This window comes from Chenopodium album, chromosome 1 (assembly GCF_948465745.1).
Source record: "Chenopodium album chromosome 1, dcCheAlbu1.1, whole genome shotgun sequence".
NCBI lineage: Eukaryota > Viridiplantae > Streptophyta > Magnoliopsida > Caryophyllales > Amaranthaceae > Chenopodium > Chenopodium album.
In genome coordinates, this window is record NC_137834.1 from 6373686 (window position 1) to 6393309 (window position 19624).

The 19624-nt window shown below is 35.7% G+C and overlaps 1 protein-coding gene across 1 annotated transcript; it reads left to right on the top strand.

The window, feature by feature from the left end:
* The first annotated feature begins 17111 nt into the window (after window positions 1-17111).
* On the top strand, window positions 17112-18720 carry LOC145627520 (uncharacterized). Its single transcript, XM_081679907.1, has 3 exons — window positions 17112-17706; window positions 17807-18016; window positions 18505-18720. The coding sequence occupies exons 1-3, from the start codon at window positions 17509-17511 to the stop codon at window positions 18718-18720; spliced, it is 624 nt and encodes a 207-aa protein (XP_081536033.1). The 5' UTR covers window positions 17112-17508.
* Window positions 18721-19624: the final 904 nt, after the last annotated feature.

A 19624-nucleotide genomic window follows, 5' to 3' on the forward strand; every position in this document is an offset into this window, starting at 1 on the left:
TCGGGATCGTCCTCGGACTCGCCAAAATTAAATGAGCTTGAACATAAACAAGGTAATACTCAGCTCAGCTCGGCTCATTTACACCCCTAAATACACGCCATATAATAATCAAAGTTTTTTTTTTTGTTTTTTTTTTTTTTTTTTTGACAAAGAGTGCAAGAAAGAAACCTAAAACGGAAAACAAACAAAATGACGACAACGAGCTAAACCAGCCAAAAGATGAGCATAACCAATTTCTTGTCTGGAAAATTTCTGAATATATCAAACCTATGGAAGCCCGCAACAATCTTCCGAATTTCTCGCAAAATCCAAATAACCGATATAGTATACGAGGTCTGATCTGTTGCCAAATCAGCGTCCAAACAGAACAATAGTCCGTAAAAACACGCACACTCGAGTAACCTTTATCCCTTACATGACGCAAACCAATGCAAGTAAGCAAGCCATCAACTCTGACTGAAGGGCCGAAGAAGCGAAACCTGCCTGAGCCCCTCCCCCAACAGACGGGGAAGATAACGCAGAGGACAAATACCAACCCATGCCTGCACATTGATCCCTACTACTCCAAGAACCTTCAAAGGTAAGAAAAATGTCATAATCTTCGGACGGTCCACCCGGTCTAAGAGAGCCCTGAAAAGAGAAACTGAACCCCGGAGGACACGGGGGCTAAATAAGTTTAGACAAATCTTGAGCCTCCGCACTCCTAGCAACCTAAACAGCAGCCATAGCATAGATCCCAACTAGAGAATAGACCTCCGAGCGGAAGCGAAGGTTGTTCTTAGTTAACCAGACAACCCATAAAAAATCAAGAAGACCATCCAAACTACTCCAGTCCTTAGAGGCCGCAAATCGGCTAATTGTTTCAGTCAACCGAATACTGAAATCTCGATCCTGGGGCAATGTCCTAAGGGCCTCCAAAGGATGAGAAGCCCTGACCAAGGTAGGATCAGTGCTGGAAAATGTGTGAAACTGTTTCAGGAGATGGATGGCAGAACCCACAATTATTAGCATCAACCGAAACTCCTTTTAATTAAGGTCAGAACAGCCGCTGTGGGAAGGCCATTGAGTATAATCTTCCATATGAAGAGCTTCCATTTAGACAAAATTGGGAGAACCCAGAATTTCTTAGCTTCCACCAAAATGGGAGGATATGAGAAGGTATAGGTCTTTCCAGACAAGTGTGGCTCAGCAGGTGAGCATAAGCAGACTTAGTAGTGAACGAACCATTCCGAGTAAATTTCCAATAAACAAAATCATCTATCTCTTCCTGAGGTCTTTCCATCCCAAGAATGATATCCGCCGTAGAAGGAGGAAAAAGTCGCCAGATATAATAGTCAAAGTTGAGAGTATATTCTGAAGCATCATTCATGAAATCTTCCTTTAACCTGTATACGCATAATAATTACAACTTCAATTCCATATATAATTTCCAACCTTTCGTCCGACACATTAGGAATTTCCCTCGTGAGGAGGGTTTCCTAATTTTTTTTTCTTACCCCACACACACACACACACACACACACACACACACACACACACACACATATATATATAGAAATGGGATCATTTGAGACCACATCCCTTATGTGAGAACCCTATTATATGTGAGGACTAATTATAACCGTTGGATCAATTACATCCAATGGCCACAATTAAATCCCGGTCAAACAAAACTCCTGTGTTTTTTCTCTCTTCTCCTTCCTCTTTCACGCACTATTTTCTCTCTCCTCACAATTTCTCTATTTTCTACTCTCTTTCTCTCTGCTATTCTCTCTGATTTTTCATCACTACTCCTTCAATCTTCATCAATTCTTTTTCAAGGTGAGTTTATTGTTTATATTTTAGTGTTATTCAATTAATTTTAGGTCACATTCAGTTACATTTGTTGATTTTCATTTTGATTTTCGTTTGATTTTCGCTGATTTCAGCTCACATTGTTTATCAATTTGTGTCGATAATGTTTTACTTTGTTTTTTTCATTGATTTTAGTTTTATTTTCGTTTTTTTGAGTAGTTATCAAGTTGATTTTGCTTATTTTCGTTATTGTCCAGTTTTTTCGTTTTTTTGGAAACCTACAATTCACTGATAATTTGTGCTATTATGTTGATTTTAGCTTGATTTTAGGTATTTTAATTATTTTGTGTATTTTAATTTGATTTTCGATTTACTTTAGTTCTCAATTATGTTTTATTTTCTGGTTTTATCTTATTTTTTGTTTGATTATAGCTTTATTTGAGTAATTATTAGTTGATTTTAGTTTTAATTTTGCTTCATATGAGTAATTATCTTACATTTTCTTTGTTTTTTTTGGAAACCTAGAAGTAATTGCTATGGATTCTGCAAATGTTCCTCGAGAAAATACAATGTATGTGTTTCTGCTCATTTTATTTTTATTATTTGAGTTATTATTATTTTTGTTGTTGTTGTAGATTAGTTGTATTACTTGTATGGGAGTTCTTGTAGATTAGTTGATAACTTGTTCATTTTATGTTTTGTTGTTCATTTATAAAATATTAGATTTTTAATTGACAGTTACAAGCAATAAAAAGTTGTAGATTATGTTGGGAAGTAATTTTCAATACATCTAAAACTGCCACAGGTTAATACTTGTATGTGAAAGCAAATAGGAAAAAAAAAAACAGTTTAAGATGGGAGTACTGGGCTCTCATCTCTTTTGTTTGTCTTAGAAATTATCACAATCAAAATTCCCTGTGCAATGTTATTACTATCGTCACCACAAAGCTACCAACTTCGTCGTGTACTTAGTTCGGCTTTTCACATTAGAAGCCAAGAAACTGATAGTTTGAAGGCGTTTTACTGTTCGGCTTTTCACATCAGAAGCCTAGAAGTTAGTTCATTATGTTGCACATCAGGTCTTAAAGTAGATATCAGTGAGAAAGAATTTGAGTTTAAAAACAAGTTCTCTAACTTCTTCACAGCTTTGAAAGTAGTTGATAACTTGTTCATTTTATGTTTTGTTTTTCATTTTAGCACTAAGTATTTGCTCATTTGACAAATGAGCATTTAACTATTTGCTCATTTGAGAAATGAGTATTTAAGTTTTTGTTCATTTTGTTAAATTAGTAGCTAAGTATTTGCTCATTTGACATCAAGGATACCTATTTTGTTGAGCAGGACATCTGTTGAGACAAATTCTGCTGTTAATGTTGGTGAGCAAGATGCAGCAGGGGCGGGACAGTTAAGAGTTATTGGTGGTGACCAAGATGCAGCAGGGGCAGCACAGTTAAGAGTTGGTGGTGACCAAGATGCAGCAGGGGCATCACAGTTAGGAGTTGTTGGTGGTGACAAAGATGCGGCAAGGCCAGCACAATTAGGAGTTGTTGGTCGTTCTACATAGCCACAATATAAAGGAATGAGTTTCAAGACAGGATCTTCTAATGACAAAGGAAAAATGGTTTTAAAGAACGCATTAAAGAAAGAAAAACAGATGATTAAGGTAGTGGAGATGAAATCCAGCAATGAATTGCAAGGTTTGAAGTCAGGCAATGAAGTGGAAGGTTTGAAGTCTCACATTCATGGGACATTGCATAGTCGGATGTCACCCTCATCCATTGTTCAAGTTATGGAATCAGTTTTACTTTCACAAAACCAGTTGAAAGCAGTTAGAGATATAGGATTTGGGTCGATGGAGTTTTTGAAGGTGACCCAACTGCCTTTACGGTTGGGTTTATGGTTGGTGCAGCTCTTTGATGCTAAGACGTGCTCATTAAATATTCCTGATTCTGATCCTTTCCGTATTACTGAAGACCATGTGCATGAAGTTCTTGGGTTTCCAATAGGGGGCATAGAGATTCATAAAAATAATTTTTCCAGAAATAAAAAAGTCATTCAGCAATGGAAAAAGCAATTCCAAAGCAACTCACTCTCTATCAAAATAGGGGAGCTTTAAGAGTTTTTGAAGGAGCATAAGTCAGCTGGTGCTATGTTCAAACGGAACTTTGTAGTTCTTTGTGTGTCTACACTGATGGATGGTAGTCTTCTTATTTTTATTATGCTCATTTTACTTTCAATTTGCTCATTTTCAATTTAGTTTGCTCATTTCTATTTTATTTTGCTCACTTAAATTTCTATTTGCTCACTTAAATTTCTATTTGTCTTTTGTTTTGCTCATTATTTTGTCAGGGAAACAAAACATGAATATTAATTATTATATTCTTACATTTCTTTCTGATGTTGATAAAATCAAGGACTTGAATTGGTCAAAGTATATCCTTGATTCTCTCGTGAAGGGCAAGTTTTTATGGGAAGAACGTCCAACTCGTTCTTTTCCTGGGTTTTTATTGTTTCTTATGGTATTACTATAATTTTTGTATATTTTTAATGTAGTATTTCTTACTTATTTGTTGATTTTTAATTTACTAATTTTTCTTTTCTTACTTGTTTGTAGTTATTATATGTTGATCAATTTGTACTTGAGGAAGTTCGAGCTGCACGTGAAATTCCAATCTTGAAAGGGTGGACAACAGCTATGCTGTCAACACGTGAGAAATTGGAACTCTTTAAAGGGAGGCTTGGAAATATTTGTGCTAAAAAGCTTGATGCTGGTTCTTCTAGCATGACACAGCCTAAAATGGTGTTTAACTATAATTTTCTGTTTTATTTTTTTTCCTTTTTATCCTACTTTTTTTAACTTTTTTGTTTTTTATTTAGGAAAAATTCATTTCTTCTGAAGTGGAAACTCAAGTAGTTGCCAATAAGGTAACTATATATACTGTAATATTCTTTGTTCTTTTTGGAAATGACCAACTAATTTTTGCTCATTTGTCTAATGAGTAAGCAATTACTTGCTCATATTTGAAATGAGCAAATAATTTTTTACTCATTTGACAGATGAGCAAATTATGCAATTGGTTATGTGTTATAAGTAAGCTTGGTTTATATTTGTTAGGATATTTGCTTTCAACTTGTTCTAACTTTCTTTTTCTTTTTTTTTTGTTTTGTTTTTGTTTGTCTTTAGGAACAATCTGATCCAATTCGTACAAAAAATGAAGAAAGTGAACAAGATCCAAAGAAGGTATTTATATGAGTTTTCTGGAAACCAATATTAATTTTTTGTTTATTTTTAGAGTTCTTCTCAGTATGATGCATAGAGGCAAGTGGCCATATGTGTGCTTTTGCATTACTCATATGCATGTCATGAATATAGAAAAAGTATTTTATGTAAATGTTGGTCTTTGGTTACTGCAATCTTGTGAAACTCATATATGATAAATATGTGGATATTTCTTGTGAGCAGGAGCATTATATAGTTCTTAATTTTTTGCTCATTTGTCAAATGAGCAATTAATTTTTTGCTCATTTGTCAAATGAGCAAAAACTTGAATGCTCATATAAAGTTCAATTTGCTCATTTTTATATGACTTTGCTCATTCCATATCCACTTTGCTCATTTCATATTTACTCTTCTCATTTATATTTATCTTATTTATGTATTTTTTTTATTTTTATTTTTATTTTTTTTTACAGAAATGCCTTATGGAGCTTGCAACAGCATCTACAAACCTGGTCTTGGCATACATGTATTTCAGTCAAAAACATGAAACTGCCATCAAGTATTTTCCAAACAACGAGAAGATACAAAAGTTGAAGGAAGATGCCATGGGCATTTGTGATGAGCATAAGATAAGCTCCAAAACTTTGACTGAAGATAATACTCTTTCATTTAGCCAAGATGAAGAGTATTGGCAAGCTCCAGCAGTATTTGAAGCTTGGGATAGGTTTTCTCAGATTTCAAGCAACAAAAAGCATGTTGAATCTTCAATCAATGCAATGGTTGTTCATCCAAATGAATCGGAACCCATTGATGTTACTAAGTGTAGACACCCATTTGTGTCTCCCCAAAACCAAACCCAGTGATGAGTGCCTTTCACGTCGAATCATAATCGAATGAAACAAAAGTGTGGAAAGGTTTAGTGTTGCGGAAAGTTTTTATTTCTTTTCTCTTCTCCCTGTTTTTGAAAACTTTATTTTAAAGAAAACAGTCAATCCAGTTTGGTTGGTCCATGATATGGGTCCAATAGTAGTGTAGTTGGATGGGATTTGCAAATACCTTTCCAACGATATATAATAAGCCCAATTCCGATGAATATTGAGGAAGTTATGGCCAATTTACTAAACTGGGCCCGGTTTGAGCTTTAAGTACGACCTAATGATCTAGGGGAGGGCCTAATGTAATTTATCATTCCTAATGTAATTAGGAATGGTTTTAGTCTTCTAGAACATTCTAGAAGGTCTTATCATTCCTAATTCAATTAGGACTCTTCAGAGTTTTAATCAAGATTAAATAGCATTTTCGATGGAAATTATATAATTTTATCTTCCAGTACGGGAAATTTATCAGATTTTCGAAAACGCGTTGAAAGCCGATTTGGCGTCCAACCCCAGGCCTTGGCGCCTGGAACCAGGATTGGCGCCAGGCGCTAGCCATTGGCGCCTGGCGCTAGCCACTGGTGCTGGCGCCAATTAGCTAGGGCTGGCGCCAATGTGTTTTTGCGATCTTCAGACTCTGTTTTGTTAAATTATCTTTTTTTGGATGATTTTCTCTATAAATATCGTATTAAAAATTTCGTTTTCATTCACGAAGAATCATCAATTCTCTTCTTCATTCATTCTCCTCATTCACAAATCATTCATCAATTCTTTTCATTCAACATTCATTCATCTCTTTCATTAGAATTCTTTTCTTTCTTTTCTAAACTTTGCTTTCTCATACAAAATTCCGCATTCATTAGACTTAGAAACACTTAGCCATATTCGAAGTTGCCTTCGCCCTAGACGTGAAAGGTTTTAATTTCTGAGGGTTTGGTCCGAAATCTCTATTTAAATTATTTAATTTAATTGTTTGATTATTATTTTCCTTGAAGTTACTAACGTGTGTATTTTGTTATTAGAAAGAGGTACGAGGCATCCAAGTAAGTACTTTAATTGATTAATTGATTTTATGATGTAGAAATCATTCTTAGATTGTTATTATGATATTCCTAGTATCATGTCTAGGATATTTTTTAATATTAAATATGATTGCTATGATACCTTTTATTCTCTTCCTAATATTTATGATTGTTAGTATCATGTTAGGATTAAAGATTTGATTTTTATTGCTTAGTGACATGCCAGGGTTTGTTATTAATCTTGTTAGTATCATGCCTAGGATCTTGCTATTATTATTATGCTTTAATATTAACATGAACATGATTATGATTATAATTGTTATAATTTATGATGATTGTGAATATTATTATTATTATTATTATTATTTTGATAATGATTATTTTATTTATGATTATTATTGTTTTGATTATGATTATAATTTTATGATGATTATTATTATTATCATGATTATTATTATGTTGCTTGATGCTTATTATTGTTATTGCTTGATCACACCTTTCATGCATGTTTAAAGGGAATTGGTACTTGCAACCACGCTTAATAAGATAATTAATAATCTTGTTAGGGTTAATGTGATTATAATTCAAGTGATCGCCAATAATAGTTTATTTGTGCATTAATATTCAACCAACATAGATTAAACAGGTTTAGGGTTAATCCTATTGATTGTATGTTAATCAGAAAGCGCACATGAATACGAGCAGAATAAATTAGAGGCCTATTATTAGGGCACGTTCAATCTCTTTTAGGTTGGATTTGTACCATCATCCCCGAACCCTTATTTGGTTCATGACCTTATGGAGTTGACGATCTCTTGGATCGTTAAGGGGTGTAACCTTCACCTCGTGAACGGTTTACAAGTTCCTTAAAAACTTGTTGGCGACTCTTTTGCTCTATCTTCTTCCCTTTTGGACGCCACCGTACTTTAGTGTATGATCATAGTGGGGTTCAAGCTAGTGGGATTTTAAAGGCTTGAAATTATTCCCTACAGTTTTTGGCGACTCCACTGGGGAGGATTTCTATTTTAATTCCTGAATTTGTTTCGGCAATGATCTAGAATGAGTGGATGAGACTCGAAAAGTTCTAAGTATTTCATGTGCGTAATTTTGATTAACATTATTGTCATATGCATGAAAAGGTTCTCATTGGAAAGACCATCCGTAATGAGTCAAAAACATAGGATTTTACACGTAGGAAGTTTGAGAAATGTCTTTCACAACTAGGACTGAAATAACACCACGCGAAACTAGAAGATTTTATCGAGCACAGAAAGCTGCTGAGGCATGTGGGAAGTAGCGTCAGGGGACAGAGCTTGGCGCCAAACTTTTAGCCGTAGCGCCAGACGCCAGTATTGGCGCCAGGCGCTACAGTTAAAAGTTGGCGCCAGTCTCTGTTTGCTGGCGCCAATTTCCCCCAATACCGAGCCAGAAATATGCGTTCTAATTTTGACCGGTTTTTCGTATTGTTTGCTCGATCCTACTTCCTGATTGAATTTTTTCTCACTTTTCTGAAACCCATATGTGTTCTACATATGGACATAACCCTCTGGGAATTCATGCTCTATCTACCCGATTGAACGCTCCTGGCAACAAAGGGTACATCTGAGAGGTTGAATTCACCAAACCATGGAAGTGAGTTTTTTCTAAAAACTCGCGGTGTCCTATCCACACGCGTTAACCCTTCACGGTTAGGCTTCTACGCGGTGCATCTGGACAATTAACCATGGACCCTATTTGACTAAACCATATCCCGAACTTTAGAGAACTAGAGCCATGGTTAGGTTGCGAACTCATTGAATCATATTGTGCCTACTTGACTAATTGTGCATTATTGGTTGTGCATATATATTCTATGCTCCTCTTAACCGTTTGTTGATTTGTGTTGAGATTATAATTAATGACTTAAAGAACTTTGCCTAATTAATTAATTAATTAATTAATTTGAGTCAATAAAGTTTCTTTTTAATCGGAATTGTCCTAGTACGACTTTAGGCATACCTCAGTTGACTAATAATACCGAAAACAGTCCCATACCAAGGCTCCAATATTGGTGCCAAAGTCTGAACTGTAGCGCCACTGTATGGTGTGTAGCACCAGACATTTACTAAAACGTCTGGCGCCAATCACTATATTGTGACGCCAGTCCTGTCGCTTGGCCGACAGTTCAGATTATTTGTCTAGTCATCACCTAGGGTCTGATTAACCAGTTTGCTAATTAATTCGGTTAATTTTCGCTGTCAATAACACCTTGTCGAGTCATTAATCGAGTCTTGGTCACATAGTTTAGCCACATGGTCATGACACGAGTCTTAACATGTCACCTACACTCACTAGTCTTAGCACACACTTTGAGCACATGTCACCATGGCCATGTCTTAGGTTCATGCATGAGTCGATCTTTCCGTCATTTGAGTTGGGGTACATTCTAATCCTAATCCTTCATATCCCTCCATCACTTTTCTTCACATTTTATTCCAATTTTTCTTTATTTCCTCCATCCATTGCATGTTGAATAAAGTTTGAGTCAAATAATTATCAATAAATATCCCCAATTTCCTTTTCCACAGTACTTGGTCGAGGAGAGAAGGGCGATTAATCAAGGACAACCTCTTTATTCAAATCTCGCTTTTTGATAAACCGATTCGTCAAAAGAGGAAGGCTAAGAAGATAATGGCAACTCAAGAAGAAGTTAATGAGCTTAGGAACCAATTGGTTACCATGACTAAAACACTGAAGCTCCTCACACTTAAGGTCGATGATCCCGCGAAGCAACAACGAATGAACCTCATGCAAGAGAGTCTAAGCAAGCTATCTAGTGACTATAAATTTCAGGGCATGAGTTCACAAGGGGTCTCGCTGGACAAGGAACTTCTTCCGCATAAGTTCAACGCCACTGACATCCCTAAATTCAAGGCAATAGATAACCCTTATTTCCATCTAAGAGCTTTTGAAACTATAATGAGCATTAAGGGTATCGATAAGAAGGTTTTCCCCTCTTTGTTCCCACTATCTCTCAAAACCGTTTGTCAACAATGGTTCTTTTCTCTCAAGAAAGAAGAAACCTCTTCTTGGGAGTCGATGACAAACGCTTTCATAGATAGATATAAGTGCAACATCCAAGACGAGACAGACCACAGACAACTTGAGATGTTAAAACAAAAGGAAAATGAAGGGTTCACTTCTTTCTTCAATAAATGGAGGGAAACTTCTGCTAATATGGTCAAGGCTCCTACCGAAAAAGAATATGTGAGGATGTTTATCAAGAATCTCCAAGGGAAGTATTCAAAACACTTAAGGTACCAACACAACTTGAATACTTTCAAAGCTGTCTATAATATAGGCATTGACATTGAAGATGACCTTCTGAAAGATAATAGTGCGAGAGGAAAGAAGAGCGACCATCCTTCTTCTTCCTCTAATGAGGTACATGCTACAAACACCTCTAAACCACGAATCCAAAGATCAAAAAGGGTGTTCACTCCACTTGGCATGAGTTATGAAACGGCTTTTGAGAAGCTACATCACAAAGGACTAGTCATGCCCATAGGGCCCATCAAAGATCCGGTTCCAGAAGCTAGGCCACCTAAGCGGGACCCTAATAAGCATTGCAAATATCATCAAGGAAAGGGTCACGACACTGAAGAGTGTTGGAAACTCAAAGAAGCCATTCAAGATCTGATCGATAACAATGAAACTCCCGAGATTCTAGCTATCAAAGATGACCAAGCATCCTTTGATCCATCACTTCTTATCACTCCTGTAGGAGAGCCTATGATTGAGACAGCTTATATGACCTCTCTCGATGAAGTGGCCATAATTGAGGAGGATGAAAGTCTCTTCTTAGATAATACCAAGGAAGACTCGTCAAGTCTAAAAGAGGACATTCGAAAACTGCAAGATGTCATTGCCATGCTCTTGAATGTGGTAGAAGAATTAGCAAACCGGGTGATGACCATCGAACAAAATTCTCGCCAAGAGTTTAATGAAGAACTCAATGCTCCTAAGCCACAGTAAAAACGGACCATTGTAGAATACACACCAATAGGAATGACTTATAATGAAGCTTTTGACTGTCTTCACGATCAAGGTCTCATTCACTCCATTGGTCCCAGTCAAGATCCTCCATCTGAAAAACGTTCTCCTAATTGGGATCCAAATTCCTATTGTCGATATCATAAAGGTCGCGGTCACACTACTGAAAAGTGTCTCGCCCTCAAGGATCGTGTTCAAGACTTCATTGATTCAAATCTCCTTCATGTTCCTCCGCGCGACAAGAAGGCCAAGATTAGTAGCAATGGTAAAAGTGGCTGTAAAGGGAAGAAGAACGACTATCCTTCTTCTTCCAAAAACACCTATTCTAGTAATAGTGTTGGTACTTTCGACCTTAGTGAGATCCTAGCCATGGGTAGTCGAAAGCAACCGAAAAGGGAATTTACCCCTATCGGAATTAGCTACGATGATGCTTTCAATCGACTCCATGCCAAGGGAATCATTACCCCCATTGGACCTACTAAAGATCCCCCACTTAAGAAAAGATCGCCTAGTTGGAACCCAGACGAACACTGCAAGTACCACCAAGGTAGGGGTCATACTACTGAGAGCTGTTGGAAGCTAAAGGAGGCCATCCAGCATTTGATTGATAACAACAAGCTTCCCATACCTCCAGTTAACAAGAAGAGCGAGTGATGATAAAGGAAGCAGCACAAGACAAGAGGCGAGCTTCATCGACAAGATTTTATGACCTCTTTTTCTATTTCTTTCTCATTTTACCCCTTCCCCAATAAGTCTAGCATAGGCACCTTTTCCTTTACTTAGATTAATTTTGTAGTCTTTTTTCCTTTCCTTTTAATAAAAATGAGCATTTATTTCCTTGCATATGATCATTTCATTTCATTGCAAAAAAAAAAAAAAAAAAAAAAAAAAAAAATCAATGTCGAATTAAGCACAAGGTATACCAATGATTTAAGGCACCCCTTTGTAGCCACATCATATCTCCTTTCGCCCTTCAATTATACAATCCTTTCTTCATAAACCACTTTGAGCCTCGTCTAACGATAGACCCTTCTTTTTTCAACCTACATCTACTAACCTTGGGATGGGATGGTTTACAACTTTTGCAATTCTAAAGAACAAAGCTTGAGTGATTTCAGAAAATCAAAATAGCAAAAATAAGCAAAAAAAAAAGTAAATAAAAGTGTACAAAAGGGCAAGTGTTCCAATGTCTTTGATATGAAAGTATCTTCGATAAGAACACGTCTCAGATTGCGTCTCTTATCGAGTGCTCGGTACCGTGCCTGAGAAACATGAATTCCAAGTGAGTGATAGACCGCATGATCGGGATTGCCCACACTTATAAAAATAAAAATAAATGCTAAAGCAAAAAGAGCTAAAAAAAACAGTAGAAACTCAAGCATGAAAATACAAATATTCAAAAGCAAGGTTGCACACCTTGGGGGCTTATCTAGGGTCTTGAGCCTTTATCCCCTTCTTCTTTAAACCTTTAGCCTAACCACGTTACAACCCTTAAAAAGACCTTTTTTGAGGTATACACACTTGTGCGAGGTTCGGCTAGAGCTACGTTCGGCCTGATTCCTAACGGATACGTAGGCAACCTCACATCGAGGTGCGGCCGTAATAAAAATGCATTCATATTCACATTCACACACTTACACCATGATCATATCAAGGGATCTCCAATGCTCATCCCTATTCATTTAGAGCTAGACTTGGGGGCTTGATCCCTACATCATTAGCTTACCTAGCCTAAGAGTCACCACCATTTGACTCTTTTAATAAATAATATCTTTTCACACACTTAGCTCTTGCGGCCTAACTTTAGTGTCACTATCACACACATCACGCATACATGACCAAATATATTTCCCTTAGGAACCCTTTGTCATGAAATCACAACGTTGAAGCATGCTTTGTCATATCAACATCACTCATCAATCATAATTGTCATTACATAGAAGTATGAAGTGCTTAGCCTCCGTGCCTAAGTTACCCAAATACTTTCATCATGGAGTCAATCATTGAGATAGACTAGTATGGATTAATCCTTGCACCTTGAGAGATAGTATCGAACAACATTTGACTAAGCTCATTCAACATGCATCTTTAAACTTTTGATTTTCTTTTTCACGTCTTTCTTTTTTGGGAGAAAGTCGGTACCCTCCACAAGAAATTTTTTTGCATTTTCGAGTCGCACGATCACTTTACAATGCACACACGGGTCACGAGTCACATGTGTCATGTTACCTCGAGTCATTCAAACATATCGAGTCAAGTTTATACCTTGAGTCGTGTCAAGTCGATGAGTCAAGCAACATTAAACCTTAGGTCAACCCTAAGATAATTTTAAGCCTTAGGTCAACCCTAAGATGGTTAAAGAAATTGGCAAAGTTCTATAGTCAAAAATAAATACAGGTGCAGTAGAACAGGGATGACCCTACTCCAGCGCCTGGCGCCAGAAATATTTCAGCAACGACAGAGCTCAAAGCCTCTCAGAAAGGTGATTTCGACTTCATACAGCAATTTTGGGTTCCTTGGTACGCCAGTTGGCCCCTATAAGCAATTTGACATGATTAAGTAGTCAATTTGATTACAATCACAATAAGGGGTCGACCTGATGAAAGATCGTCTCGCTTAGCTTAAAGCGCCTAAGATATGGCTCATCACGGAGACACCGACATACTGGTTTTAGCGAAAGCAAAGTTCAGGCGAGCTTTAGAGATCGACAAATGCTGGTCTTTGGAAATTTTTCTTCAGAACATTATCGCAACAAACATTCAAGCACCGAAGCTCTATTGTTCAGAGACGCGTGAACATTTCCATCAGAAGCTCTTTTGTTCAGAGACACGTGGACATTTCATTCAAGCTCTTTTGCTCCAGAGACGCGTGGACATTTCATTCAAGATCTTTTGCTCCAGAGACGCGTGGACATTTCATTCAAGCTCTTTTGTTCAGAGACGCGTGGACATTTCATTCAAGCTCTTTTGTTCAGAGACGCGTGGACATTTTCTATTTTCAAGCTCTTTTGTTCAGAGACGCGTGGACATTTCCTATTTTCAAGCTCTTTTGCTCAGAGACGCGTGGGCATCCTATTATCAAGCTCTTCGTTCAGAGACGCGTGAACATATAAAAAAGAAGCTCTTTGTTCAGAGACGAGTGAACATCGAAACAACAAGGTGGCGTTCCCTAGATTGTGGAGATTTGTCACAAACAACTGAGGATTGTTTCAAGTGAAGCAATCTTCGATGGTATTCCCTTGGACGTGGAATATTATCAAAGCGGAGGAGGATAGTTTCAGACGAAGCAATCTTCTAATTTGGAAGCATTTACAGGCGTAGCAGTTTTCAAGCGGGATGGCATTCTCTAGCTTGCAGGGGGTCATAAAAACAACATTAAAGCGGCAAATCGGTTACTTTCATAGACGTGTGCTCGACGGTGCAACATACGCGTTTCTTAACTCTTTTATCTGTTTAACTAATGCTAGTTTTGCAGGTATCGGCGTTATAAGGTTGATTTAGGATCGCAGAACGTTCTGAATCATTCTCCGTCCCTATCGATACTTTGACTTTCGTTTTCGAAACTTACGTTTCTCCAAACTCAGTCAAAGTGGGGGCTTCTGTAGACACCCATTTGTGTCTCCCCAAAACCAAACCCGGTGATGAGTGTCTTTCATGTCGAATCATAATCGAATGAAACAAAAGTGTGGAAAGGTTTAGTGTTGCGGAAAGTTTTTATTTCTTTTCTCTTCTCCCTGTTTTTGAAAACTTTATTTTAAAGAAAACAGCCAATCCAGTTTGGTTGGTCCATGATATGGGTCCAATAGTGGTGTAGTTGGATGGGGTTTGCAAAGACCTTTCCAACGATATATTATAAGCCCAATTCCGATGAATATTGAGGAAGTTATGGCCATTTTACTAAACTGGGCCCGGTTTGAGCTTTAAGTATGGCCTAATGATCTAGGGGAGGGCCTAATGTAATTTATCATTCCTAATGTAATTAGGAATGGTTTTAGTCTTCTAGAACATTCTAGAAGGTCTTATCATTCCTAATTCAATTAGGACTCTTCAGAGTTTTAATCAAGATTAAATAGCATTTTCGATGGAAATTATATTATTTTATCTTCCAGTACGGGAAATTTATCAGATTTTCGAAAACGCGTTGAAAGCCGATTTGGCGTCCAACCCCAGGCCTTGGCGCCTGGAACCAGGATTGGCGCCAGGCGCTAGCCATTGGCGCCTGACGCTAGCCACTGGTGCTGGCGCCAATGTGTTTTTGCGATCTTCAGACTCTGTTTTGTTAAATTATCTTTTTTTGGATGATTTTCTCTATAAATATCGTATTAAAAATTCCGTTTTCATTCACGAAAAATCATCAATTCTCTTCTTCATTCATTCTCCTCATTCACAAATCATTCATCAATTCTTTTCATTCAACATTCATTCATCTCTTTCATTAGAATTCTTTTCTTTCTTTTCTAAACTTTGCTTTCTCATACAAAATTCCGCATTCATTAGACTTAGAAACACTTAGCCATATTCGAAGTTGCCTTCGCCCTAGACGTGAAAGGTTTTAATTTCTGAGGGTTTGGTCCGAAATCTCTATTTAAATTATTTAATTTAATTGTTTGATTATTATTTTCCTTGAAGTTACTAACGTGTGTATTTTGTTATTAGAAAGAGGTACGAGGCATCCAAGTAAGTACTTTAATTGATTAATTGATTTTATGATGTAGAAATCATGCTTAGATTGTTATTATGATATTCCTAGTATCATGTCTAGGATATTTTTTAATATTAAATATGATTGTTATGATACCTTTTATTCTCTTCCTAATATTTATGATTGTTAGTATCATGTTAGGGTTAAAGATTTGATTTTTATTACTTAGTGACATGCTAGGGTTTGTTATTAATCTTGTTAGTATCATGCCTAGGATCTTGCTATTATTATTATGCTTTAATATTAACATGAACATGATTATGATTATAATTGTTATAATTTATGATGATTGTGAATATTATTATTATTATTATTTTGATAATGATTATTTTATTTATGATTATTATTGTTTTGATTATGATTATAATTTTATGATGATTATTATTATTATCATGATTATTATTATGTTGCTTGATGCTTATTATTGTTATTGCTTGATCACACCTTTCATGCATGTTTAAAGGGAATTGGTACTTGCAACCACGCTTAATAAGATAATTAATAATCTTGTTAGGGTTAATGTGATTATAATTCAAGTGATCGCCAATAATAGTTTATTTGTGAATTAATATTCAACCAACATAGATTAAACAGGTTTAGGGTTAATCCTATTGATTGTATGTTAATCAGAAAGCGCACATGAATACGAGCAGAATAAAGTAGTAGCCTATTATTAGGGCAGGTTCAATCTCTTTTAGGTTGGATTTGTACCATCATCCCCGAACCCTTATTTGGTTCATGACCTTATGGAGTTGACGATCTCTTGGATCGTTAAGGGGTGTAACCTTCACCTCGTGAACGGTTTACAAGTTCCTTAAAAACTTGTTGGCGACTCTTTTGCTCTATCTTCTTCCCTTTTGGACGCCACCGTACTTTAGTGTATGATCACAGTGGGGTTCAAGCTAGTGGGATTTTAAAGGCTTGAAATTATTCCCTACACTAAGATTGCTTCTGAAAGTGTTCAGATAGCAAGTTGTATCCCTGATGTTGGATGTTCAGATAGGGCTGCTAAAAATGTGTTCAAAAAAATTAGAGATTCAAGTTTCAAATCTGCTTCAGGACATTCACTTGCCAAAGGATCTGGAACTCCTACATTCAGTTTAGGAGTCTTTTCTCAAGAAACCGATTCTCCCCCTAGCAATGCGCCTATTGAACCTGTAGTTGCTTCTGTTAGTGCACAAGTTGGTGCTTCTGTTGCTGATGTTTCTCAAGCTGTTGGTGATGCTCTTATTGCTAATCCTCAAGATCTCATTTCTGATGCTCAAGAAGCTTTAATTGTGCATAAGAGAAAAGGTGATACTGAAAAGAAGAGTTCTATTCCAAAGAAACGCAAACCTCAGCCATCAGTGCTTCTTAGATCACCTTTTAAGTCCCGCATTATGATAATTTACAATCCATTATCACTAGTTCAGATGAGCGTCTTGAGAGCAATGTTTGCTGATGATAAAAATCGTTTGTAAGTATTTTTTTATTTATAGAATTTATTATCTTGTACATTAACTTCCATTTGTTTTAGTCATACTAACTTTCTTTATTCTTTTTATGCAGTGAACCAGTATTTAATGGAGAGAATGGTCTTGAAATTTTGAGAGTACATCTTGAGAATCTTTATAATAAATATAAAGTTGATACAGAGATCATTAATGCTTGGTGTAGCATTCTGAATTATAATGAGCAGTTTAGAGATCCAAATTCTCCTGCTCGTTTCTTTTTTGACCTTAGTGCTACCGTAAGTTCAAATTCTTTCATTTATTTTGTTTTATTGAATTATTTTTTTTTTTTGTTGTAATTAATTTTTTTTTTCTTTAACATGTAGGACTGTCTTATTCACTATGAGATAGATTCTGTTGCCCATCGGAATAAGATGTTTTTTGAGGTTGCTGAGAATTTGTACATGAAATCAGTTGTACCACACAAGGATATTCAGCTTTTTTTCTTCCCAGTTTATGAAGAAGATCATTACTATTTGGTATGTTTTAACACTACCACACTGAATGGTAATATCGAGCTTTTTTATTATAACGAAGATGCTGGAGATCATAAACAGCTTTTAAAACATTTGGTATGGCTTAAAAGTTAATCTCTATTCACATTATGTTTGTTTCTTTTACTTGAATGATTAGATTTTATTATGTTTGCTTATTTGATGTTTTTATTTTCAGAGAACTGCTTTTTCAAACTTTATTCAATGTGAAGGAAATGTACAAAGTTCTATTTTGGCAAATGATATCAAGCGGATGGAAATTTCTGTGATTAATGGTTCATGGAAGTCTTCGGATAAAAATCATTTGCATTGTGGAGTTGCAGTGATGAGACTCATGGAAACATACATGGGTTGTGCAAAGTGGGATCCTGGTTTGAAGAAAAATAATGTAAATTCTTTGCTCATTTGAGAAATGAGCAATTAACTTTTTGATTATTTGCTAAATGAGCAAGAAATTACTTGCTCATTTATCAAATGAGCAAAGAAATGTTTGCTCATTTGACAAATGAGCAAGGATTTACTTGTTCATTTCATAAATGAACAAAGAAATGTTTGCTCATTTCACAAATGAGCAACTAATTCTTTGCTCATTTAAGAAATGAGCAATTAACTTTTTGATTATTTGCTAAATGAGCAAGAAATTACTTGCTCATTTATCAAATGAGCAGGATTTACTTGTTCATTTCATAAATGAGCAAGGATTCCTATCAAATGTTTACTTTAATTTTGAGTTCTATGGTCCATTAATCTAGCAATACCGTAGGCCATTGCCTTACAAGTTACAACTGCAACTTGTGGTGTTACTTTTACATGTTTGCTCATGTTATTGAAATCTCCTTAATTGTATAGGGTTTGATTATGTTATTTGTTTTGCAGCTGATAATCTTGACTAAACTTCGTGAAAAGTACACCCTGGGAATAATTACAAGTGAAGTGAACACTATTCAATCTGTTAAAGAAATTGCTCAGAAGAAGAAAAAGCAAAGTAAAGTTTCTGTTGCTGACAAAGAAGAAAATGCTGAAAAAGAAGAGCCTAAAGAAGAAAAAGTTCAAGGAAGAAAGAGCAAAAGACTGAAGAAAGTTGAATGTTAGGGAATTAAATAGTTAGTAGTGATGATTTGTCTTTTTTAGTTTAGGGAATTGGGTAAATTAAGATTTTATCTACTTTTAAGTAGTCTTTGAATGATGTAAAACTGATTTATAAACAGATTTTACCAATAGAAGCCTACCCTTTTTTTTACTATAGTGATGATTATATTTGAATTAAAATTCAATCTTTTATTTGTTTTTACTTCACAAACCTTGTTATATACAGCCGTTTTCATTTGAAATATTCGTTCATTTGTTAAATGAGCAAACAGATGTTTGCTTATTAAATGATAGATCAATGAATTCTTGCTCATTTGATAAATGTTCAAAGAATTTCTTACTCATTTGATAAATGAATAAAGAAATGTTTGCTCATTTCACAAATGAGCAACTATTTTTTCTCATTTAAGAAATGAGCTTTTACCTTTTTTGATTATTTGCTAAGTGAGCAAGGAATTACTTGCTCATTTGATGATTGAGAAAAGATATGTTTGCTCATTTGACCCAAGGAGAGCTGATTTTGGATTGGGAGATGAAACAAGAGTGCAATTGTTCCAAGTTCATATAATAGCTAATTTGACAAAATGAGTAGTTAACTATTTGCTCATTTGATTAATGAGCAAGGAATTATTGCTCATTCGAGAAATGAACAAATATTTAGTCACTCATTTGAATATGTTCTATTTTCAATTCAACAATATTGCAAAGCATTAAACTATGATTAGTACAAAATTAATAATATATTATTAAATATAAAAATTCAACAAAATCTTATATGTATATAAAAGTACCATTACACTTTTTTTGGACAATTTCTAATATCATGATGACTCAATTCACCACAACCTCTACATAATCTCTTCTTTTTTTGGTTTTGCTCTACAGCCTTTTCTTTTTCTCCCTTAAG